Here is a 22,679-nt window from a genome sequence, read left to right as displayed (position 1 = left end):
AGCCCCACGTCGTGGGAGGGGCTGTAAACAGCCCGGCGCAGGGGTTATCAGGGCCCCACACCTGGGGGCGGCTCCTGCTCATCTCACCAGCCCCACTCCCGGTGTTGAGGGGTGGGTGGGTGTGTGTCTGGCCGTGGGTCCGTCCCTCCCCAGCCCTGGGACAACAACTGCTCCGCTGCCCCCTCCATGTGCCCTGGGCTGCTCCTTCCTGCCTGGGTCAAGGCCAGTCCCGGGGCCCCATGTCAGCGGCCCCGGGGTGTCGCAAGAAGCGCGGTGGGGGCAGCCGCGAGTGCTGGGGGCGGGAACCACACGCAGCGTTCGGGAGGTGCTTTGTGTGCTGCGTGGGGCGCAAACTCCGCACCCCCGGGGGCCGAGGTCGCTGTGTCCCACGGGACGTGGGTGCTCCATCCTGTCTCGATCTCCCCGCCGTCTCCGCCCCGGCCTCTGCCGCGGCCGCGGCGCCCGTCGGGGCGGTGGCGAGGCCGGTCCCTGACCCCGGTTAATGATTCGCCGCCGGGCGCTTCCCGCTGCCAGCGGCGCCGCTGGGCAAACAGCGGCCCGGGGCTCCGGGCCCGGGGCCGGGGGCGGCGCGGTGGCACGGGCGGGGAACCCCGTTCAGGGGGCCACGGGGAGCATTCCCCGTGTGCGGGGGCCACGCTTGGGGAGGTGTCGGTACCCCAGGGGCGGAGCACGGGGGGATGACTGCCCCATTTGGGGGTCACTGCCTTCGGGGTGCCCCGGGTCCGTCCCGGCTGTGCTGCACGAGGGGGGCCGGGCCCGGCCGATGGCCAGGGCGGGGCGGTTCCGCAGGTCCCCGTTAAAGCGGCGGCGGCCGGAGGCGGTGGCCGGAGGCGGTGGCGATGGGCAGCGAGGGGCAGCGGGGCCCGGCGGCGGCCCGGGGCCCAGGGCAGGGCGACCCGCGGGCCCTGCGGAGGGACTGCCAGCACCGGTGGGCTGGGGACTGGCGGGCAATGGGGGCAGCAGGATTGGGGATGCGGGGCGAGGGCTTGGGGAAGGACAGGTGGGGAGAGCACATGGGGAGGGGAGCAGAACCCGAAGGAAGGGCCCGGGGGTTCAGGTACGGGAGAGGACCCTTGGCGTATCGGGAGGGGGCAGAGGCCCTGGGCGTCATGTAGACATGCCGGGGTGGGGGCAGGTCCAGACAGGGGCTCACTATCCCCCCTCCCTGCGCTGCACACCCTCTGCCTCCCCCCCATCCCCCCCACCCCAGCTCCATTTCCAGCTCTACAGCCCATTTTTCTGCTCCAGTAACTTGCTGTGGGGGCCCTGGGCTGGGATGAGCACACGACCCTCCCAGAGCACTGACCAGGGACTGGGATAGGGAAACACGACCCTGTCTCTTCCTCTGTGCCACCCCAGCCCTAAACCTCTCCTCACCCCATAACTCCCGCCGTGATCACCCCCAGGATCTTTGTCAACCGGAGCTTGGCACTGGAGAAGATCAAGTGCTTTGGCTTTGACATGGACTACACCTTGGCCAGTGCGTTTTGGAGGGGCCCTAAGGCAGGGTGGGGTGGTAGTGGGAGCCCCTGCCCACATCACCCCTTCCCCCCATACAGTGTACAAGTCCCCTGACTACGAGGAGTTGGCCTTCAACCTGTTGCTGGAGCACCTCGTTGCCATTGGGTACCCTCCTGAGATCCTTGCCTACAAATATGACCCCACCTTCCCCACCCGGTGAGTTTGTGGAGGGGGTCCCAGAGACGGGAGGAGGAGGGGGAGGGAAGTGAGCCCCCCACGCACTGACAGCTGTGTTGTGCAGGGGGCTGGTGTTCGATGCCCTGTACGGGAACCTGCTGAAGGTGGATTCCCACGGGAACCTGCTGGTCTGTGCTCATGGCTTCCGCTTCCTCAAAGGGTGAGTCTGGGAATCCCCCACCCCTGGGGCAGGGGGGGTTGGGGGTCCCTCAGGGTGGAGTGCAGCTCCATGCTCCCTCCCCAGAGCCGAAATCCTCCACTATTATCCCAACAAGTTCATCCAGCGGGATGACATGAAGCGCTTCCACATCCTCAACACCCTCTTCAACCTCACAGGTGAGTGAGAACCACTATCATCCTGGCCCTCCCACCACCTTGGGGTGCAGTCCTGCCCCGCACCCCCTCTCATAGCCCCCTCCCCCACAGAGGCCCACCTCTATGCCTGTCTGGTGGACTTCTTCACCAACTGCTCCAGATATGTCAAGTAAGAGGGAGGTGATGGGTGGGGGCTTGGATCGGACAGGGGGTAAATCCTGGAGGGAGTTTCCCTTGGCAGGGCAGCCCCTTCACCTCTTCTATTCTTGACTGTTGCAGCTGTGACACCGGCTACAAGCATGGGAACCTCTTCATGTCCTTCCGCAGCATGTTCCAGGATGTGCGCGAGGCCATGGACCATGTCCACCTCTCTGTGGGTGCAATGGGCAGGGGGCTGCTGGTGGTGGGAGCTGAGAGTGCTGGGGTTTTCCCACACGCACACCCTGCGAGATTTTGGTCAGCCCCACCCCGTCCCTTCTGCAGGGCTGCCTCAAGGAGAAGACGCTAGAGAACCTGGAGAAATACGTGGTGAAGGATGTGAGTTGTGCAGACCCCCATAGACTCCTCCCTCCTCTGCTCCCCTCAGTCAGTTCCTCGTGGCCCCCCCGGGCTTGCTCCCACTGACTTGCCCCACACCAGCCCCGTGTGCCACTGCTGCTGAGCCGCATGAAGGAGGTGGGGAAGGTCTTCCTGGCCACCAACAGTGACTACACCTACACTGACGTGAGTTGGGGGTGTCTGTGTCCCCCACCACCAGGTCCAGCTTGCCCTGGATGGGGGAGGCAGAGGGGATGTGTTGAAGCACAGGCAGGGTCTGCCTGCCCTGGGGGCAGCAGTGATGATGCCAGATGTCCTTGCAGGCCATCATGTCCTACCTGTTTGACTTCAGCCATGGGGACAAGGTGAGTCTGTCCTCACTGTGGGCTGGGTGGAGGACGCAGAGTGCCATCGGCATTCTCCTGTTGACCCCCTCCCCGGCATCCACAGGCTGACGTCCCACAGCGCCCCTGGAGGTCCTATTTCGACCTGATTGTGGTGGACACCCGCAAGCCCCTCTTCTTTGCTGAGGGCACCGTCCTGCGCCAAGTCGACACGGTGGGGACCTCTCCCCTGCTACGGGGCTAGTTGGGGTGGTGGGCACTATTTAGGCACTGAGGGGGCTCCTGTGAGTACAGCAGGGTAGATTTCACGGCTGATTGGGCACCAAGCAGGCACAGATACCAGTGTCCCCATCCTGGAGTCCTCTCGTCTTGCAGGACACGGGGAAGCTGCGCATTGGGACATATACCGGCCCCCTCCAGCACTGCGCTGTCTACTCTGGTGGTAAGTGCCCAGCTGGGCTCTGTCTGGGCTCTGTGGGTGGCACGGGGGACCATGCCCACTCCCCCCCCCACCTTGACCCCCGGCTGTTGCAGGCTCCTCAGATGTGGTGTGTGACCTCCTGGGTGTGAAGGGCAAAGACATCCTCTACATGGGCGACCACATCTTTGGGGACATCCTCAAATCCAAGAAGCGGCAGGGCTGGCGCACCTTTCTGGTGGTGCCTGAGCTGGCCCGCGAGCTGCAGGTCTGGACAGAGAAGAGCGGTGAGCAGTGTCAGGCGTGTGAAACACAGACTTTGCCATGCAAGGGGAGGTGGCCTGGAGCCTCCTACACCCCTCGATGGCAAAACTGCCTCAGTAGGCCGTGCCCTGACCCTCTTTGTCAGTCATGTTGGGCAGTGGGTGACGCTCCTGCACTGAGCTGGCCCCATTGCACTTGCAGAGCTGTTTGAGGAGCTGAGGAGCCTGGATCTCTTCCTGGCTGAGCTGTACCAGTGAGTTGGTTGGGATGGGATAGAGGCAGGGGTGGGAACACCTCTGGGGAACCCTCCAGGTGAGCCCTCAGCTGGGTCTGTTCCATTCCAGGCACTTGGACAGTGGCAGCAGCGAGCGCCCGGACATAAGCTCCATCAAGCGTCGAATCCAGGTGACACCCAGCTGACACACAGCTCAGCTCCCCACCCTGCCACAACTTCCTCCGTGGGAGGTCCCCCCGGGGGCGTTGGGTGCCCTGACTGTCCTGCTGTGCCCACAGAAAGTCACACATGAGATGGACATGTGCTATGGGAAGATGGGCAGCCTCTTCCGCTGTGGCTCACGTCAGACACTCTTTGCTAACCAGCTGATGCACTATGCAGACCTCTATGCTGCCTCTTTCATCAACTTCCTCTATTACCCCTTCAGCTACCTCTTCCGGGCACCCCCTGTCCTGGTACGCAGCCCCCAGCCCCTGCTGCTCACCTGCTGTGCCTCAGTTTCCCTCCCTGAGGGGGGCATGGGGCTGATAGAGGTGTTGGGTAGGCACCCAACCCCTTGGCTGGCTGGTGCCAGCCTCTCTCTGGGAGCCTTGTCCACCCCCCCGCAGATGGCCCATGAGTCAACAGTGGAGCACTCTCGCCTGGACTCAGGGGATGCGGTCACTGCCCTTCCTCCCTGGCTGGCCCAGCACGGTGACCCTGGCCAGCAGGTGGGTGGCAGGGAACAGAGGGGCAGAAGGACATGGGCATCCTGCCACCCTGATGCCCTCAGGGTCCTGTGCCCACTGAGCCCCATCTGTACTGTCTCAGGTCCCCCAGGACTCGAGTGGGGAGGAGGAAGATGATGGAGAAGCCTGAGCACACCCCAGCTGCTGCCATGGCAGGTGCCAGCCTCACGGGAGGGCATTCGGGGGCCCTGGACCACTTGCACTGCCAGATGGAAGCTATCCACGGTCATCTACCACCTCTGGTGGCCACAGGATGACTGGTGGCCCTGACCCATGGCCCCTGTCATACCTGTCCCTGGGCAGTTGGGACCTTCTCCTGACTGTGCCCAGAGCCAGGAGAGGGCCCCCCCAAGCCTGCCAGCTCCTGCCCCTTTAACTCATATCTGCCTGGTGCCCCTTTAACTCATATTTCTCCCACCAGCTCAATGCCAGCCTGGGGCCACCCAACACCAGGGTGAATGGGTAGTGCCACTGCTCCAGTATCACTGGAAGCCCCACCGCAGCAGTCGGGGTCCCAGCAGCTCCTGCCCCTTTAGTCTCTGGGCCTGGCCATGAGCACTGCAGTGCTGGGTGGAGGGAGTGGGGCTCTGGAGGTGACAGCTGCTCCAGGGGAACCCTCTTCACCAGCTGTTCCCCTCTTCTTTTTTCTACCCTTTTCTATTTATAAAGATACTCAAACCTCCTGGCACCAAAGAGACATAAAATTGACTGTTTTAAAGGAAAACTGCTTTGTCCCTGCACCTGAGAGGTGGGGGCAAAGGGCACTCCCCAAATCCTTGTCCAGCAGCTGGGACAAGTGCAAGCCCCTGGGCAGAAGGTGGCAGCCCCGAGCTCTCCCCACCGCTGCAGAGGAGGGCCAGGCCAGCAGCACTCCACAGAGTGGAGCCAGCCCCATGCCAGAACTCCAGCACACTGCTCCGAGACTTCTTCCAGCATCCATGACTCGATGGAGATGCTGAGTCAAGGCTGGGGTTAGGTGCATTGTGAGGGAGAGAGGAGGCAAAAGACCGTGATGGGACCAGGACCACTGCTTGCTGGGGCTGGGTGGATGACAGTAGGGCTCCCCTTCTGCAGCTGCCATATGGTCACTGTTCACAGCAGAGAGCACCTGCCAATCCCCTCACCAACCTCTTGCCTGGTACCTTGTGCCGCTACCTGCTCCAAGTGCAGGGACAGCAGCAGAGGGGGCCCAAGTGCACTTAGAGGGCTCATCTGTCCCCAGACCCCCACCATGTCCAGGTGTTGGGGGCCTGGCCTGCTGCACCCCAAGGTTCTCTGCAACCCTGGGTGCTGCTATCAGTCTTGGGACCTGCACAGAAGCTGCTGGAGCACTGCAGGTCCCCCAGCCCCTCAGGCACAACCACCTGTGCCTCTGGACACCAGGTCTGCACATGCCTCTCAGTAGGGGACATACAGATGCTGTCCAGGCAGGCCACAAGGCAGCTCCAGAGAACATTCCTCAGGACATTGCTTCTGAACACTGGGAGGTACCTGGAATATTGCAGTCCAACTGACACCATTCTACAGCAGGAAAACCACAGTGTGTGTTGTGGCAGAGGAGCAGAGGGCAGCAGTCCTGGGGAGACAATCCCAGGAGACACAGCTGGTGTCTCCACACCACTCACTAGCTGACACACATCTCTACTGCAAGTTCTAATATATTTAAACCAGCATTTAGATATTTGATACAGTGCCATCCCCCTCGCCTCTACATCTGAGGGGCAGCAAGAGCAGTCAGTGCAGCAGCACAGTGGGCAGGCGGCCTGCCCCCGCTGGGAACCCCTCAAGAGCTCTTGAGGGTATATGTCATAGGTTAGCAAGCATAGTCCCGGAAGGGATATCCTTGCTAAGGGGTGCTTACAGTTTCCTCTGGGACCTGATAGAACCTATCAGTGGCCAGTTTGAATATGGACAATTCTTTAAGCCACTTAAAGTTGTGACCGCCTCTGTGATACACACTTAAGAATAGACAAACTCCCACCCCAGCTCTCTCTCGTTTCCGGTGCTGGGACAGGTGGCTGCAGGCCCCGTGCAGGGGCCAGCAGGCCCGGCCAGGCCCTGCTTGGGCCAGGCCGGGCCGGGCCACGGCCAGCCTGGAGCCATGGGCCTGTTCCAGCCATGGAACCCCCCCCCACTGCCTTGCCGTGGGCAGCCGGAGCGGCTCGGAACCCCCCCTCTCCACTGCGGCCGAGATTCAGCAAAGCGGCACCTCTGTTCGGCAGAGGTCAGGTGACCAACTGCGATAAGCCACATTCCAGCTGCAAGGCCGAGGTGAGATTAACCCTTTTATTGCTGTGGAGAGCTGAAAACCTGAGGGAAGAGAGAGAGGAGATGCTTAAAGCTCAAAGTCTGTTGTGAAGCTATGATATATCAGAGTATCCTGTTGTAATTTCATGAAGATATGGGGGGTGGAGTGTTCAACTCATAAGCAGAAGCACCTGCACTGAGATAGGCAGATGCTGACGCAGCTGTAATTTCATGAGAAGTTTGGACAGAGAGAGATGAACCAGATGAGGACTTTTGCTCCAAAGAGGAAAGGAGAAAAACCTCAATTCCTAGAGATGCTTCCAGTGATAGTCTCAAAGATGAAGATGACCCTTTGCTCCCAGGGAAGGAGAAGGGCCTCTGTTTTTTTTTTCTGAACAGCTCAACCTTAAAATTGTACCCCGAAAAACTTCAAGAGTGGACCCTCGAAAGCAGTTGCGGGAAAAGCTGCAAGTCGGGGGAAGGGACTCACATCGCAAGCAGAGAGACTCCTCTTCCTAAATGGACTGAACAATATTTGGAAGTGGGTGGCTGTCTCGGTGTGATACTGTTTTCATAGCACGAGCAAAAAGAGACTTCTCTTTCTAAATGGACTGAACAAGGTTATTTATGGAAGTGGTAAACAGACTGAACATCTTAAGGGTTGTCTTTACATTGTCAGTGGGAGAAGGGAGGAAGGTGGGGGGAGGAGGAGAGTTCTAAAGGTGGTATAATTTTTTTTCTTTTCTTCTTTTAGGTCTGTTAATAGACTTCTTTATATTCATTCAAGTTGGTGCCTGCTTTGCATTTCTCCAAATTCTTATCTCACAGAAGATAAACAGTAATGAGTATTTTAGACCAAACCACTACACTAAATTGGTGTTTCCGCCCGGTTACAAACCCAACCCGCGACAAAATGGTGGTGAATGCGGGCAGTTGATGAGATCTGTGAGATAAAGCTTAATTAGGAGGAATACTGGGCAAAGCAAGTATTAGGTCATAAGTTAAGTAGCATGATAGTGAGAAACTTATATTGTAATTGTACTGAACTACCTAGGGGTGGAATATAGCAGAAGTTGAATGTAATTTTGATAATAATTCTTAAATGTGTCTTCACAGAGGCGAGGGGTGGAGAATGTCATAGGTTAGCAAGCATAGTCCCGGAAGGGATATCCTTGCTAAGGGGTGCTTACAGTTTCCTCTGGGACCTGATAGAACCTATCAGTGGCCAGTTTGAATATGGACAATTCTTTAAGCCACTTAAAGTTGTGACCGCCTCTGTGATACACACTTAAGAATAGACAAACTCCCACCCCAGCTCTCTCTTGTTTCCGGTGCTGGGACAGGTGGCTGCAGGCCCCGTGCAGGGGCCAGCAGGCCCGGCCAGGCCCTGCTTGGGCCAGGCCGGGCCGGGCCACGGCCAGCCTGGAGCCATGGGCCTGTTCCAGCCATGGAACCCCCCCCACTGCCTTGCCGTGGGCAGCCGGAGCGGCTCGGAACCCCCCCCCTCCACTGCGGCCGAGATTCAGCAAAGCGGCACCTCTGTTCGGCAGAGGTCAGGTGACCAACTGCGATAAGCCACATTCCAGCTGCAAGGCCGAGGTGAGATTAACCCTTTTATTGCTGTGGAGAGCTGAAAACCTGAGGGAAGAGAGAGAGGAGATGCTTAAAGCTGAAAGTCTGTTGTGAAGCTATGATATATCAGAGTATCCTGTTGTAATTTCATGAAGATATGGGGGGTGGAGTGTTCAACTCATAAGCAGAAGCACCTGCACTGAGATAGGCAGATGCTGACGCAGCTGTAATTTCATGAGAAGTTTGGACAGAGAGAGATGAACCAGATGAGGACTTTTGCTCCAAAGAGGAAAGGAGAAAAACCTCAATTCCTAGAGATGCTTCCAGTGATAGTCTCAAAGATGAAGATGACCCTTTGCTCCCAGGGAAGGAGAAGGGCCTCTGTTTTTTTTTTCTGAACAGCTCAACCTTAAAATTGTACCCCGAAAAACTTCAAGAGTGGACCCTCGAAAGCAGTTGCGGGAAAAGCTGCAAGTCGGGGGAAGGGACTCACATCGCAAGCAGAGAGACTCCTCTTCCTAAATGGACTGAACAATATTTGGAAGTGGGTGGCTGTCTCGGTGTGATACTGTTTTCATAGCACGAGCAAAAAGAGACTTCTCTTTCTAAATGGACTGAACAAGGTTATTATGGAAGTGGTAAACAGACTGAACATCTTAAGGGTTGTCTTTACATTGTCAGTGGGAGAAGGGAGGAAGGTGGGGGGAGGAGGAGAGTTCTAAAGGTGGTATAATTTTTTTTCTTTTCTTCTTTTAGGTCTGTTAATAGACTTCTTTATATTCATTCAAGTTGGTGCCTGCTTTGCATTTCTCCAAATTCTTATCTCACAGAAGATAAACAGTAATGAGTATTTTAGACCAAACCACTACACTAAATTGGTGTTTCCGCCCGGTTACAAACCCAACCCGCGACAAAATGGTGGTGAATGCGGGCAGTTGATGAGATCTGTGAGATAAAGCTTAATTAGGAGGAATACTGGGCAAAGCAAGTATTAGGTCATAAGTTAAGTAGCATGATAGTGAGAAACTTATATTGTAATTGTACTGAACTACCTAGGGGTGGAATATAGCAGAAGTTGAATGTAATTTTGATAATAATTCTTAAATGTGTCTTCACAGAGGCGAGGGGTGGAGAATGTCATAGGTTAGCAAGCATAGTCCCGGAAGGGATATCCTTGCTAAGGGGTGCTTACAGTTTCCTCTGGGACCTGATAGAACCTATCAGTGGCCAGTTTGAATATGGACAATTCTTTAAGCCACTTAAAGTTGTGACCGCCTCTGTGATACACACTTAAGAATAGACAAACTCCCACCCCAGCTCTCTCTCGTTTCCGGCGCTGGGACAGGTGGCTGCAGGCCCCGTGCAGGGGCCAGCAGGCCCGGCCAGGCCCTGCTTGGGCCAGGCCGGGCCGGGCCACGGCCAGCCTGGAGCCATGGGCCTGTTCCAGCCATGGAACCCCCCCCACTGCCTTGCCGTGGGCAGCCGGAGCGGCTCGGAACCCCCCCCCTCCACTGCGGCCGAGATTCAGCAAAGCGGCACCTCTGTTCGGCAGAGGTCAGGTGACCAACTGCGATAAGCCACATTCCAGCTGCAAGGCCGAGGTGAGATTAACCCTTTTATTGCTGTGGAGAGCTGAAAACCTGAGGGAAGAGAGAGAGGAGATGCTTAAAGCTCAAAGTCTGTTGTGAAGCTATGATATATCAGAGTATCCTGTTGTAATTTCATGAAGATATGGGGGGTGGAGTGTTCAACTCATAAGCAGAAGCACCTGCACTGAGATAGGCAGATGCTGACGCAGCTGTAATTTCATGAGAAGTTTGGACAGAGAGAGATGAACCAGATGAGGACTTTTGCTCCAAAGAGGAAAGGAGAAAAACCTCAATTCCTAGAGATGCTTCCAGTGATAGTCTCAAAGATGAAGATGACCCTTTGCTCCCAGGGAAGGAGAAGGGCCTCTGTTTTTTTTTTCTGAACAGCTCAACCTTAAAATTGTACCCCGAAAAACTTCAAGAGTGGACCCTCGAAAGCAGTTGCGGGAAAAGCTGCAAGTCGGGGGAAGGGACTCACATCGCAAGCAGAGAGACTCCTCTTCCTAAATGGACTGAACAATATTTGGAAGTGGGTGGCTGTCTCGGTGTGATACTGTTTTCATAGCACGAGCAAAAAGAGACTTCTCTTTCTAAATGGACTGAACAAGGTTATTTATGGAAGTGGTAAACAGACTGAACATCTTAAGGGTTGTCTTTACATTGTCAGTGGGAGAAGGGAGGAAGGTGGGGGGAGGAGGAGAGTTCTAAAGGTGGTATAATTTTTTTTCTTTTCTTCTTTTAGGTCTGTTAATAGACTTCTTTATATTCATTCAAGTTGGTGCCTGCTTTGCATTTCTCCAAATTCTTATCTCACAGAAGATAAACAGTAATGAGTATTTTAGACCAAACCACTACACTAAATTGGTGTTTCCGCCCGGTTACAAACCCAACCCGCGACAAAATGGTGGTGAATGCGGGCAGTTGATGAGATCTGTGAGATAAAGCTTAATTAGGAGGAATACTGGGCAAAGCAAGTATTAGGTCATAAGTTAAGTAGCATGATAGTGAGAAACTTATATTGTAATTGTACTGAACTACCTAGGGGTGGAATATAGCAGAAGTTGAATGTAATTTTGATAATAATTCTTAAATGTGTCTTCACAGAGGCGAGGGGTGGAGAATGTCATAGGTTAGCAAGCATAGTCCCGGAAGGGATATCCTTGCTAAGGGGTGCTTACAGTTTCCTCTGGGACCTGATAGAACCTATCAGTGGCCAGTTTGAATATGGACAATTCTTTAAGCCACTTAAAGTTGTGACCGCCTCTGTGATACACACTTAAGAATAGACAAACTCCCACCCCAGCTCTCTCTTGTTTCCGGTGCTGGGACAGGTGGCTGCAGGCCCCGTGCAGGGGCCAGCAGGCCCGGCCAGGCCCTGCTTGGGCCAGGCCGGGCCGGGCCACGGCCAGCCTGGAGCCATGGGCCTGTTCCAGCCATGGAACCCCCCCCACTGCCTTGCCGTGGGCAGCCGGAGCGGCTCGGAACCCCCCCCCTCCACTGCGGCCGAGATTCAGCAAAGCGGCACCTCTGTCCGGCAGAGGTCAGGTGACCAACTGCGATAAGCCACATTCCAGCTGCAAGGCCGAGGTGAGATTAACCCTTTTATTGCTGTGAAGAGCTGAAAACCTGAGGGAAGAGAGAGAGGAGATGCTTAAAGCTGAAAGTCTGTTGTGAAGCTATGATATATCAGAGTATCCTGTTGTAATTTCATGAAGATATGGGGGGTGGAGTGTTCAACTCATAAGCAGAAGCACCTGCACTGAGATAGGCAGATGCTGACGCAGCTGTAATTTCATGAGAAGTTTGGACAGAGAGAGATGAACCAGATGAACCAGATGAGGACTTTTGCTCCAAAGAGGAAAGGAGAAAAACCTCAATTCCTAGAGATGCTTCCAGTGATAGTCTCAAAGATGAAGATGACCCTTTGCTCCCAGGGAAGGAGAAGGGCCTCTTTTTTTTCTGAACAGCTCAACCTTAAAATTGTACCCCGAAAAACTTCAAGAGTGGACCCTCGAAAGCAGTTGCGGGAAAAGCTGCAAGTCGGGGGAAGGGACTCACATCGCAAGCAGAGAGACTCCTCTTCCTAAATGGACTGAACAATATTTGGAAGTGGGTGGCTGTCTCGGTGTGATACTGTTTTCATAGCACGAGCAAAAAGAGACTTCTCTTTCTAAATGGACTGAACAAGGTTATTATGGAAGTGGTAAACAGACTGAACATCTTAAGGGTTGTCTTTACATTGTCAGTGGGAGAAGGGAGGAAGGTGGGGGGAGGAGGAGAGTTCTAAAGGTGGTATAATTTTTTTTCTTTTCTTCTTTTAGGTCTGTTAATAGACTTCTTTATATTCATTCAAGTTGGTGCCTGCTTTGCATTTCTCCAAATTCTTATCTCACAGAAGATAAACAGTAATGAGTATTTTAGACCAAACCACTATATTAAATTGGTGTTTCCGCCCGGTTACAAACCCAACCCGCGACAGTATATGAACTCAAATCCTCCAGCTCTGTCACTTCTGGCAAAGCCAGGTTTTTCCGGAAGAAGAAGCAAGTCTCCTCCTCAGCATCCAAGATTTCCCTGAGGGATGACACCACAGGGTCATGGTCCTTCAGCATCTCTGGGTAGAGACTCACAGCTCGCTCAATCCGTAGCGAGCGCCGCACGGGCGTCAAAAATTTCAGTTCTGGGCCTTCTGGGAACTCCCTTCCTCTATGGAGAGGACAAGAGCCTTGGTTAAACCCTGTGGAGGAGCACTGGCATGGAGGGTGCGTGCTACCAGGAGCAGGAGATTCAGCCTTACCTGGATGCAGATGTAACCTGTAACTTGATTGAGGGGGGAAGTGAGGTCAGGGGCCTCCCCACCAGGCCTGGAGTCGATGCTGTGGGCTGCCTCTCACCTGGACAAGGTGTCGTAGGCCCCCAAGGAACGGGTTCCTCGGCCTTTTCTCCTGGCAGGAGAGGAAAAGGGCAATGCAGTTGCAGAGAGCAGCAGCTGGCACTCTGGACAGCGGCCAGGGCGCATGGCTGTAGAGACTTGCCAGTCCAGGACCCTCCCTAGCCCAGGCAGAGTAACATTGTCCCATTTTTGAGATCAGGATTCCAGCCTTTTACAACACTCGTCAAGAGGGACACAAGGTGCTGGAACGGACTGTAAACCGCGTTGCTTCCCGGCTGGGAACACCAGGGAGACGCCACCTACCCGTGCTCCAGCCGGCCCCACAATGTTCAGGTTACCTTCCAAGTTTTGGCCTGCATCCTTCAAAATATTGAGAGCAGTTTCCCTGAGTTCCTCAACTGGCTGCAGGAAAAGCAGAACATGGGTCAGAGCAGATCTGGCATGGGAATGGAGACCAGAGTTACAGCTGAATAGGAGGAAAGGTTTTTGCTGCATCGCTGAGGACAGCAGGAAGAGGCTGCAGGATTCCCCTTTGCCCAGTGGGATCCCATCAGCACCCAGCACAGCTGGCCAGGTGCCCACCCTGCATGGGCACATCCTGCAGCATGGAATGGGACAGGCAGCTCTAAGTGACTTTTTCACCAGTGACTAATGCTGCTAAACTCATCCCAAAACCTGGCCCTTGGATCTCAAGGAAGCCCTCCAGTGTGGAGGCAGGGAACACAGAGCTGGCATGCCCCACTCACCTCAGCCCCAGCGCTGACTGCTTCTCTGTACAGCTGCAACACGTCAAAGGGGCCATTCCGGGCCAGCAGCTTTGCTTGGCAGATCCAGAATTTGGCAAATTTCTCTGCCTGGGGCACATGGGACAGGACTGCCAAGAGCTCTTCTGCAGGGACACCCTGCAAGGAGAAGGGAAAGGTATCCATGACATGGACGAGTGTGTGCACCAGGAAGTAGTCTGTGCCTAACCACAGCTCCCAACACTCCAACACTCTCCAGGAGGAGGGCCTCAAAAGTCTGGGTTTGCAAGTCTCCTACATAACTGTTGCAATATTATTAAAGGATCAGGGACATGGATCATTGATAGAATTATGGGATCAATAAAAGAACTGTAGCAGGAGCCTGCAAGCAAAAGGCCTGTGTGAGAAAGGCTCTCCACGAGAAAATTCTTGTGTGAGAACCAAGCCTGAGAAACAAAGAAGGGAGTTTGAAGCGATGCAGCTGTGCTGGTAAGATGTGCTAACCGGGAGAGAAGGGAGGGTGAACTTTGAATTCTTTTAATCATAACATAACTGTAGAAGTTTGCCAATGTAAGTCCAATTATGTAGAAGCAGAAATGCACTTTGATAAGTTTTAAAAGCCACTTAAGATTTAACAAGCTGGTATACTATATAAGTGCCTCTGGATTGCTAAGAAACGGAGCTTGCTCTTATCAACCACATTGGTTTTGGACTGCAGTTTCTCCCCCCGCCGGAGTCGTTGGACTCTTTTTCATTTCCAACACATAACCATGGAAGATAAAAGCTGTCCTGCCTCTATCTTCCCCTGGAGTAAGTGAGTCTAGTATTCCAGAGGGGTGTCAAGGGATAGACTCCAGTGCTGGCATTAATTTGGGCCAGTAAAACCTGGAGCAGGGCTAGCAGTCAGTGGTCCCAGCAACTGTAGCTCACCAGGGCCATACCTCAAGCTGTGACACCCACCAGGGATCTACCTCGAGTTGGCTCAATCAGCCTGGGCTGCTGCTGCAGACTGCACTGCCAGGTTCCAGGACACCGTTGGTGTCATGCAGAAGGCCCATGCTGGCTTTGGCTGGGGTAGAATTAATTTCCTTCCCAGTGGTTGGTATGGGGCTGTGTGCTTGGAATTTGTGCTAAATACAATGATGGCAAGAGGTATTTTCATAATTGCTGAGCAAGATTTACACAGGACCGAGGCATTTTCTACTTTTTGTACTGCCACACTGTCAAGGATGCAGGGGATCTGTGGGAAGCTGAGAGGAAACACAGCCAGGAGAAGTGACTCCAACAGACCAAAGATATATTCTGGACCCTATACTCAGTGTATAAAGTGGAGGGACATTTGGAGTTGACAAACAGTTGATGCTGTTTGTCTTCCCAAGTCACCACTGCATGTGATGGGGCCCTGCTCTCCTGGAAGTGGCAGAACACCTGCCTGACCATGGGAAGCAGGGAGTCAATGTTTTGCTTTGCTTGTGTGCATAGCTTTTGCTTTCCCAATTAAACTGTCTTTATCTCAACCCATTAATTCTTTGGCTTTTATCCTTAAGATTCTCTCCCCAGTCCTGCTGGTGGAGGACTGTGTGAGCAGCTGCATGGGGCTTGGCTGCTGGCTGGGGTTAAACCACAACAGTCCGTTTTGACAGGGTACCTCTCCATTCTCCCGGTCAGCACAGCTCACCACATGCCTTTGGCCTACCCATAACTTCATGAGGACTTTTATTTTCCTGTGTTTCCCCTCTGGCAACTGAACACTTGCTCCCAACCCCTCTTAGCTACTGGAGGGACATGGCCCTCATCCCCTGGCATGCTCCAGGAGAGGAGAAGCTTGTTCAAGCAGCTCCTTTCCCATTCTCACCTCCTCAACGAACTTCAGGCACTGAGTTAGTATGTTGTTGATCTCTGCTTGGCAGTGCTGCTTTGGATTCTCTTGCTTCTCTTTTGCTTTGACGCTTCTGCAGGATGGCTTCACTGCCTGCTTCTGAAGCAGCACCATCGGTGGCCGCTTGTACTTCTTGCCTTTGGATGCCAACCACTCCTCCAGCTGTTTCCTGTCCAAGGACCGAGAGATCAGTTACCACCTGTCCTGGGTTGAGGGGTATTCTATTACCATCCTCATGAGCTGTTGAAATCAGGTGGGGCAGTGTTTCCTTGCCTCCTCCCCCCAGACTATCTTTCTGTTAATGGCCCATCATTGTCCTGCTGCATAACTCAGAGATAACTCCCTCCAGACTATCTTCTGTTAACGAGCCTAATCAACACTTGGCCTCATGACTCATTACCCCATTGTGAGATGCTCCACCCAGAGGGAGGAACCAAGCATCCCATCGTGGATATAACTGGGACTCTAAGCACCAAAGGGGGGCTCCACTGGATTTCCAGAGGACAGGAGCTACACAGCCACCGCTGAGGAAGAGCAGACCCCTTCTACTACAGGATCACCACTTCAGAGGATTGCAGCCACCGTTCCACCAGACTGCTACCACTACCCTGCCTAACAGGGACTCAGGTTGTATCTTGACTCTGTCAGTATTTTCTTTTACTTTCTTTTCCTTTTCTTTAATTTCCATTAAATTGTTATTCTGACTTGGTGCCTCTCACTGGTTTGTTTTCAAACTAGCACACCACCCCAGCAGACAGTAGCTTGGCAAGAGCTGGCTGTTTTTTCCTTGGAATCTCCCTTTAGCCAACTTCAGCTGCTCAAAAACAATCAGTATATCTATATCAGAAACACATCTGAGCTCTAGACTGGGAAAGGAAAACACTCTCAAGTGTAAGCCTTGAGGCTAAAACAGGAGAGTGGCCACACACTCTCCTTCCACTTACTGAATCGGTGGGAGAGGCACCCAGGGTGACACCCAACATTATCCCCAACCCTTTCTTTTTCAGGGCATCAACCTCCCAAAACGCTTTCGCTGATAAAAGACTTTGGACTCTGTTTTCAGCAGGATGGTACTGGCTCACCCAGTCAAGCCTTTTAAACTCTGCTGTTTCCTGGAGGCAAGGACCCAGGTGGCCAGAGCTGCCACTTACTTACGATCTGCAGCTGATGGGATCCTTGGGATGCGCCTAGCCTGCATACCACTTGCCTTCGGTAGCTCTGGTTTAAGCTCATCTCTCCTACTTCTCAAATCATCCTCAAGTACAGGAGTTTTGGAGTTGTGTATGCTGCAAGACTGGTTTGGGTGGCCTGTCCCTTGGGATGCTGCTGTGTGTCCAGGAGGCACCACCTTCCTTTCCTTCCTGTCCATCCCCTCTTTAACCATGGGCCTTGGCAAAGTGACACCTGGGTTCAGGCTGGATTTCAGGTTTGTGGTCCCCTCGGGCTTGCCCAAGGTGGGAGGCTTGGTGGGAAATCTTCTCACTGGGGGAGGTTGGCTGTGGTGCTTGAGACTTCCCCCTGGAGCTGTGCCAGGTGGCTTTCCTACAGGTTGCCTCACTGTAGTAGTTTTTCCCTGTTTTTTCCCTGGGTTTTTATGTAGCAAATTATCAGAAGCAGGAAGGAACCGAGAGGGCTGCAACGGCCGAGTTCTGGTACTTGTATTTTGAGATCCACTCTTTGACTCTGGCAGGGTTTTCCTGAATTTATCCAGAACTGGCTCTTCCTTAGCCTGGCAGTTACTAATTCTGTCTTTTGGACCTAGAACAGGCCTTGACGTTACGGCTGAGCTTTGCCTGTGGGCCAAGACTCTCTTCTTCCCGAGACCGTTTCCATCAGATTGTAAAGTTCTGATCAGCACCGGGGGTGTGGAGGCTCGTGGGCCGAGGTTTTCCTTGTGGCAGACTAGCCTGTCCTGCAGCCCCTCATTCAGGGAGTGAGGTGCTCCAGGAGGGGGGTGGTCACTTCCCACCTGAGGTGCTGCTGCAGTGACAGTATCCTGTGCAGACTTCTGGTTCCTTTCTGGATTTAGGTGACCTGAGCTTGAAGGTGGGAGCCTGTCTCTGGTCTGTGCAGAAGCAGGAAGCCTCACATTGTTCCCCGGCTGCACTGGACACACCCCTGCTGCTCTCTGGGATGTATTTGAAGGCTTCTGCTGAGCAGTGTGGCCAGAGTGCTGCGTGGATTTCGCTCCAAGCTTGCCATCCCCTTGAGCACCCTCCATCACGTTCCCAAGAACATCCTCCTGGTTCCTCTCAATCTGGAAAGACAAAGCAGCCCTCAGCTCCAAGGAGACCGCAGCTTGGTCAGACCCTCACAGCTGGCCCAGGGGACAGTCATGACAAAGCAGCTGTCAACAGAACAGTAACACAACACCCACCAGGACATGGGCAAAGGACCAGTCTTCCAAACTGAAACTCCTAACTAAGCTAAACTCCTTTGAAAAATAATTAGTTGACTCACTGCCAGCTACTTAGCCGTCTGTTGTATGCCCCCATTTGGAGTCAGGAACTCACAACCCTGACTTGGGGATGTGGTTTTCAAAGCAAGTTACAGATCTGAATTGCAGCCAGGATGAAAAATTATTATGACTAGAGTACATTCTCTTGTGACCCTGTAAGTAGCAATCCTGAGTGAGACCCTTTGAGCTCTCTTGGACTGCTGTGGGCTGTGACCAGCATCTCCCTCTGAGCAGGACATCTCAGAGCCAGCAAACTCTCACGTTTGCTGTACTTGGAGGAACAGCAAATGATGTCAACAGAGCCTGGGCTAATGCCCCCTCTCCCCAAGGCTCAACCCTTCGCCTGTTGATAAGATACAAAGGCATCAACATGAGTCCTTCACTGAATTTGGGGGTGTAGGTGACTAGGGACAGGCGTTCGGAAGATATCGCGTTGTACGGGACAGGTAAAACCCCTCCCCTCTACAGGTGATAGGTGAGCAGAAGGAAGTGACGTGGCAAACCCAGGTTATTTAACCCTATGTAATCCACGAATAAACGCCATTTTGCCGTCCACCACATTGGTGTCTGTGAGCTGATGGTCCGAACGACCTGAGGTGGTCGTCGTGCCGTTCCTGAACCAGGTCGCTACGCCTCCGAGAGGCAACAGAGGGGAAGTTTTTTCACAGGTATCTACCTTGTACAAACTCTTTAGGTCTATATGTGTGTAAGTATGCTACAGCAAATGTTCCATGAATGTGGCTTTCCTTGGTTAAGTACTTTAGATTTTTAAGTCAGGCCTGTAAGCAAGTTACTGTTGTGCTGCAGTAAATTCTGTATGAATCCTTTGTTAAATTGTTTAATTTAACCTATTCAATAAATACTGTTAAGTGCTGTTAAAACCTTCAGGCCTAAACTGTTGGTCAAGTCCAGTGCTCAGATTAACAAGACTGTCCGCTCTGAATCTTGTGACTCAATGGACCTTCCTTATTCCTTTTTATCCTCACCCTTCCCTTCCCCTGCCTCACTCCCCCAGCCTCCACGTAGGTAATTTTTGAGTGGGTTTTGGTTTGAGATTGATTGATCTTAGATTTTAGCTTGCTTTTTCTCTATGTGCTTTAACCATCCAGTTAGTAGAGTGAACCTTGACAATGAACTTTGTCGTGCTTTCACTTTTATATTAAACCTGCTTTTGCTGATACCTTTGCCAATGATTCTTTAAGCAACCATGAAACACTCATTCGTGACAGGGGACCCTGTTCTGCCCAGACTCACTTAAAGCATGAGAGACCCAAAAGCTTCCTACTTACATGCTTGAGTTTAGAAACTGGCTCTAAGGGTGGATTCAGGTGATTAGTCCAGTTCTTTAAAAAGTGTCTGTAAAAGTCAAACAAATTATCAGGTTATTTATCAGCCGTAAGAAAAGCAGAAAGAGTTAAATATCTAACCCACTGCTGGTTGTCTCAGACACAGGAGCTTAGGAGTAGTTTTCAGAAATCAAAAACCTGACAAGGAATACTACCCCATACTATTAATTCTTTTGTGTGGCAACAGAAAAGCAACACAAACCATTAACATCCAAGGTTGTCACAAAGCTTCCATGGACAACAAAGCTAACCAAAATGATTCCTGCAGGCAACTGTCTGGCAGGTAGGTGGTTTGGAGGCTCCCAAATTGCCCTGTGTGTCACAGACAGATGGGGTCATGCTGCTGCCACGCTGCAGGTCATAGTGGTGCCTCAGAGAGTCCTGACCGGGGTTCACTGCAGTGTAGCTGATCCACAAGCCTTGCAGCTGTCCAGGCACTGGCAGCTAAGCAGGAAGGTGGGACAGCAGGCCACTGTCAGCTCCCACAGTCCTGTCCTCTCCTCCTCACAGAACTGGAGCCCTCTGACAGCAGCCAGCTGGGGAGTTCTCCCATCCCTCTGCTCCAGGGTAGCAGCTCAGCCCTCTGGGAAGATTAATGCCTGTACAAGTATTTTTCCATGAGAAAGAGCCTAGAGAGTGAGGGGATCATCTTCTGTTCTGCCCAAGTGCCGCCCTATGCCAAAAAGAAAGGTCGTGAATCTTCTCTCATTTCTATTACATTAGTGGTGTTTCCCAGAGCCTGGTGACAGGAACTGGTTTGCTCTTTGATCCTGCTTCTTCTCTTCCTATTTTCCTGCCAGATGCTCTGAAAACACCCCTTCCTGATATGAACATATTCCAAAGGCCACTGGAAGCTGCCATTAAAAACCAGTGGTGAGACTCCAATCACCCTTTACTTGAGACCTCGTTCTGAATCTGAGTTTTTAGCAGCAAGGCTTGTTCTGCCAGAGCCAGGAGCTGAGATGAGAAAGTTTCACAGAGACTCATAAAATAAGCAGAAGAGACACCATCAGCCACTGGGAAATGCCAGCACTCAAACCATCCCTCTGCTCCTGCTGCCAGTAACTATAGACCAGTGCCAGGGTGCTGTGGGGGCAGAGCCCAGACAGCGAGGCCCTGGCAGGAGCTGGTTCTTTGTACACAGGCCAGAGAAGGTAGACACTGGCCAGTGGGGAGAGCCAGCTATACCTCAGACCTTTACATATCATCTCATCCAAGCCCAACATCCTCCTAACTTACTTTGCACTTGGGCACTTCAGCCTTTCCTTGGCTGCTTGGCAGTTCTGCGGCCGGCTCCTCCGTTGCTCTGCAGAGAGATGACAGGAAATGCAGTGCACACAGCACGGTCTCAGTTCTCAAAGAACAAATATCTGTGACAATGGATTTCTCTTAGTCTCAAACACTACACTGCACATCTCTCAACCTCCCTGCCTGGGGAACCTGGCAATGCTGCTCCCAGAAATTCCCATGCACGTGATACTGCCCAGAAGCTCACTGGCACTTAAGCTTCCCGACCCTCACAGAGTGATGTCACTCAACACCCCAGCTGTGCAGGGCTCAGTTTGCAGAAGGAAAGGGGAGATGCTGCCCATGATTCCGTTTCCGCTGTATATCCCGCAGGCCTGCACCCACTAGCAGCCAAGCCCTCTTCTAACACAAGTAAGAGGGAAAAGCAAGGAGCGTCTCAAAAGGAGGAGAAAGGATACTTCCGACACTCCCAGTTTGACTGCGGCACCAGGGTGTTGGAATTGAAAAAAGTCCATGGACTCCAGCGGGGGAAGAAACTGCAGTCCAAAACCAATGTGGTTGATAAGAGCAAGCTCCGTTTCTTAGCAATCCAGAGGCACTTATATAGTATACCAGCTTGTTAAATCTTAAGTGCCTTAAAACTTATCAAAGTGCATTTCTACTTCTACGTACTACATATTCTACATAATTGGACTTACATTGGCAAACTTCTACAGTTATGTTATGATTAAAAGAATTCAAAGTTCACCCGCCCTTCTCTCCCGGTTAGCACATCTTATCAGCACAGCTGCATCGCTTCAAACTCCCTTCTTTGTTTCTCAGGCTTGGTTCTCACACAAGAATTTTCTCCTGCAGAGTTTTTCTCACACAGGCCCTAACCCTAACCCTAACTCTAACCCTAACCCTAACCCTGATCCTTTAATAATTCCTAACACCAGGGCACCGCACAGCCAGCGTCCAGCATCACCCCATCCCGAGGGCCCCCGTCCCTAACACTCTCCCAGTCTCACCCGATCACCCACATCTCGCCCTGGGCTTTAGGGATATGTCAAGCCCCCTCTGCTCTCCAAGGCTTCCACTGAGCCCCAAGAGCAGCACGACCCCCCCAACACGCCCCCAATCCTTCCACACTGCCCCCACAGAGCCCCTCGATCGCCTGCACCCCTCAGCACCGGTACCCCTCAGAGCCAGCTCCGGGAGTCCCGCCCGCTCCATCACAGGCGCCGCCGCCGCAGAACAACCACCCGCAGCTCCGGCAACCGTCACGCCGCATTCGTTTGCCACCGCCTTCTTCAAACCGACCGATGCAGAGAGCCAAGCGGCGGCGGCGGCTCTACCATTGGTCGGAGGGATGGGGGCGGTGACAACGCGTCCCCACCGGCGGCCTCAGCCACAGGGGAGGGCCGGGGAGGGGGTGGGTCCCTGCACTGACGGGCCGTGCCACGCCGTGCCGAGACGTGTCGGGACAGACTGTGCCAGGCCGCAACGCTCCACAGCTCGGTGTGCGATGCCGTGCCGCGTCTGGCCTCTCAATTTCATGCCGTGCCATGCTATGCAATGCCACATAATGCCATAGCACGCCATGCAATGCCATGCAATACCACGCAGTGCCACACCACACCATGCTGTGCTGCACCATGCTGTGCCACAGAAGGCATGCTGTGGTGTGAAATTGCATGACATGGTGCACCACATCATACTATGTGCTATCATGCCACACCCTGTAATGCCACGCCACGCCACTCATTGTCCTGCCGTGCTGTGGTCCAGCATGCCATGTGCTGGCAGCAGCTGGCTCAGAGGTGACAGCTCCAGGTGGCTGCCAGGGCTGCCGGGGATCCACCAAGGGATGCCCACCCCAGTCACCTCCCAGCTGTGGTGTGGGCATGACAGCATCACCCCATCCCGAGGGCCTGGAGACAGGGTGGTGGAGGGTCCTGCGTGGGTCTGACCAAGTCAGGATGGTTCCCGGGCTGTGGGGTGGCCACCCACTCCCTGGGTTTTCACCCAAAAAGCAGCCAAAGCAGAAGGATTTTCCCATCCACAACCCTATCCCACATGAGCAATGAGCTGAGCAATGCTGTCCTAGAAAACCTTTTATTTCCACCTCCATCCACATACAAGTTAAAAGCAATCATAAATAA

At 53.4% G+C, this 22,679-nt stretch overlaps 2 protein-coding genes and 2 long non-coding RNA genes across 10 annotated transcripts; 3 read left to right on the top strand and 1 right to left on the bottom strand.

Annotated features, from left to right (window-relative positions):
- Nucleotides 1–756: 756 nt before the first annotated feature.
- On the top strand, nt 757–4,773 carry LOC138121820 (cytosolic purine 5'-nucleotidase-like). Of its 3 annotated transcripts, XM_069035679.1 has the most exons (18): nt 758–949; nt 1,428–1,501; nt 1,581–1,698; nt 1,784–1,879; nt 1,964–2,055; nt 2,146–2,203; nt 2,314–2,407; nt 2,518–2,571; nt 2,674–2,757; nt 2,895–2,936; nt 3,022–3,129; nt 3,291–3,357; nt 3,450–3,620; nt 3,799–3,850; nt 3,942–4,002; nt 4,111–4,287; nt 4,441–4,542; nt 4,643–4,773. In XM_069035679.1, the coding sequence occupies exons 1-18, from the start codon at nt 861–863 to the stop codon at nt 4,688–4,690; spliced, it is 1,587 nt and encodes a 528-aa protein (XP_068891780.1). In that variant the 5' UTR covers nt 758–860; the 3' UTR covers nt 4,691–4,773. The 3 variants fall into 3 exon arrangements, with proteins under 3 accessions (XP_068891782.1, XP_068891780.1, XP_068891783.1); XM_069035681.1 differs by lacking the exons at nt 1,964–2,055; nt 2,146–2,203 and having other exon boundaries at nt 757–949; XM_069035682.1 differs by lacking the exons at nt 758–949; nt 1,428–1,501; nt 1,581–1,698 and having other exon boundaries at nt 1,797–1,879; nt 1,995–2,055.
- Nucleotides 4,774–4,816: 43 nt separating this feature from the next.
- Nucleotides 4,817–12,321, top strand: LOC138121821 (uncharacterized). 3 transcript variants are annotated; one of them, XR_011156278.1, is made up of 3 exons: nt 4,817–8,406; nt 9,136–11,555; nt 12,290–12,321. It is a non-coding gene; the product is annotated as an uncharacterized lncRNA (long non-coding RNA). The 3 variants fall into 3 exon arrangements; XR_011156277.1 differs by having other exon boundaries at nt 4,817–8,923; XR_011156276.1 differs by having other exon boundaries at nt 4,817–9,002.
- A 77-nt stretch (nt 12,322–12,398) lies between these two features.
- On the bottom strand, nt 12,399–21,752 carry CKAP2L (cytoskeleton associated protein 2 like). The gene is made up of 9 exons (XM_069035677.1): nt 21,714–21,752; nt 20,527–20,593; nt 19,231–19,297; nt 16,635–17,740; nt 15,460–15,652; nt 13,608–13,763; nt 13,200–13,263; nt 12,766–12,913; nt 12,399–12,674 (listed from the first exon to the last, which is right to left on the bottom strand). The coding sequence occupies exons 1-9, from the start codon at nt 21,748–21,750 to the stop codon at nt 12,404–12,406; spliced, it is 2,109 nt and encodes a 702-aa protein (XP_068891778.1). The 5' UTR covers nt 21,751–21,752; the 3' UTR covers nt 12,399–12,403.
- On the top strand, nt 13,793–16,625 carry LOC138121822 (uncharacterized). 3 transcript variants are annotated; one of them, XR_011156281.1, is made up of 4 exons: nt 13,793–14,093; nt 15,563–15,736; nt 15,852–16,110; nt 16,222–16,625. It is a non-coding gene; the product is annotated as an uncharacterized lncRNA (long non-coding RNA). The 3 variants fall into 3 exon arrangements; XR_011156279.1 differs by having other exon boundaries at nt 15,833–16,110; XR_011156280.1 differs by having other exon boundaries at nt 15,817–16,110.
- Nucleotides 21,753–22,679: the final 927 nt, after the last annotated feature.

The sequence above is a fragment of the Aphelocoma coerulescens genome, chromosome 22 (assembly GCF_041296385.1).
Source record: "Aphelocoma coerulescens isolate FSJ_1873_10779 chromosome 22, UR_Acoe_1.0, whole genome shotgun sequence".
Classification (NCBI taxonomy): Eukaryota; Metazoa; Chordata; class Aves; order Passeriformes; family Corvidae; genus Aphelocoma; species Aphelocoma coerulescens.
This window is presented reverse-complemented; position numbering and strand designations above follow the sequence as displayed.

Bases quoted from the DNA above. Each gene is read 5' to 3' on its own strand.
- CKAP2L (XM_069035677.1), bottom strand. From the start codon at position 21,750: ATGGAGCGGGCGGGACTCCCGGAGCTGGCTCTGAGGG. The intron at 13,764-15,459 runs GTGAGAATGGGA...TTCTCCTTGCAG, and splicing joins GCCTGAAGTTCGTTGAGGAG to GGTGTCCCTGCAGAAGAGCT. The intron at 12,914-13,199 runs GTAACCTGAACA...CTCTCCTGCCAG, and splicing joins TGCAGGCCAAAACTTGGAAG to GAGAAAAGGCCGAGGAACCC.
- LOC138121820 (XM_069035679.1), top strand. From the start codon at position 861: ATGGGCAGCGAGGGGCAGCGGGGCCCGGCGGCGGCCCGGGGCCCAGGG. The intron at 3,358-3,449 runs GTAAGTGCCCAG...CGGCTGTTGCAG, and splicing joins CTGCGCTGTCTACTCTGGTG to GCTCCTCAGATGTGGTGTGT. The intron at 4,003-4,110 runs GTGACACCCAGC...CTGTGCCCACAG, and splicing joins CCATCAAGCGTCGAATCCAG to AAAGTCACACATGAGATGGA.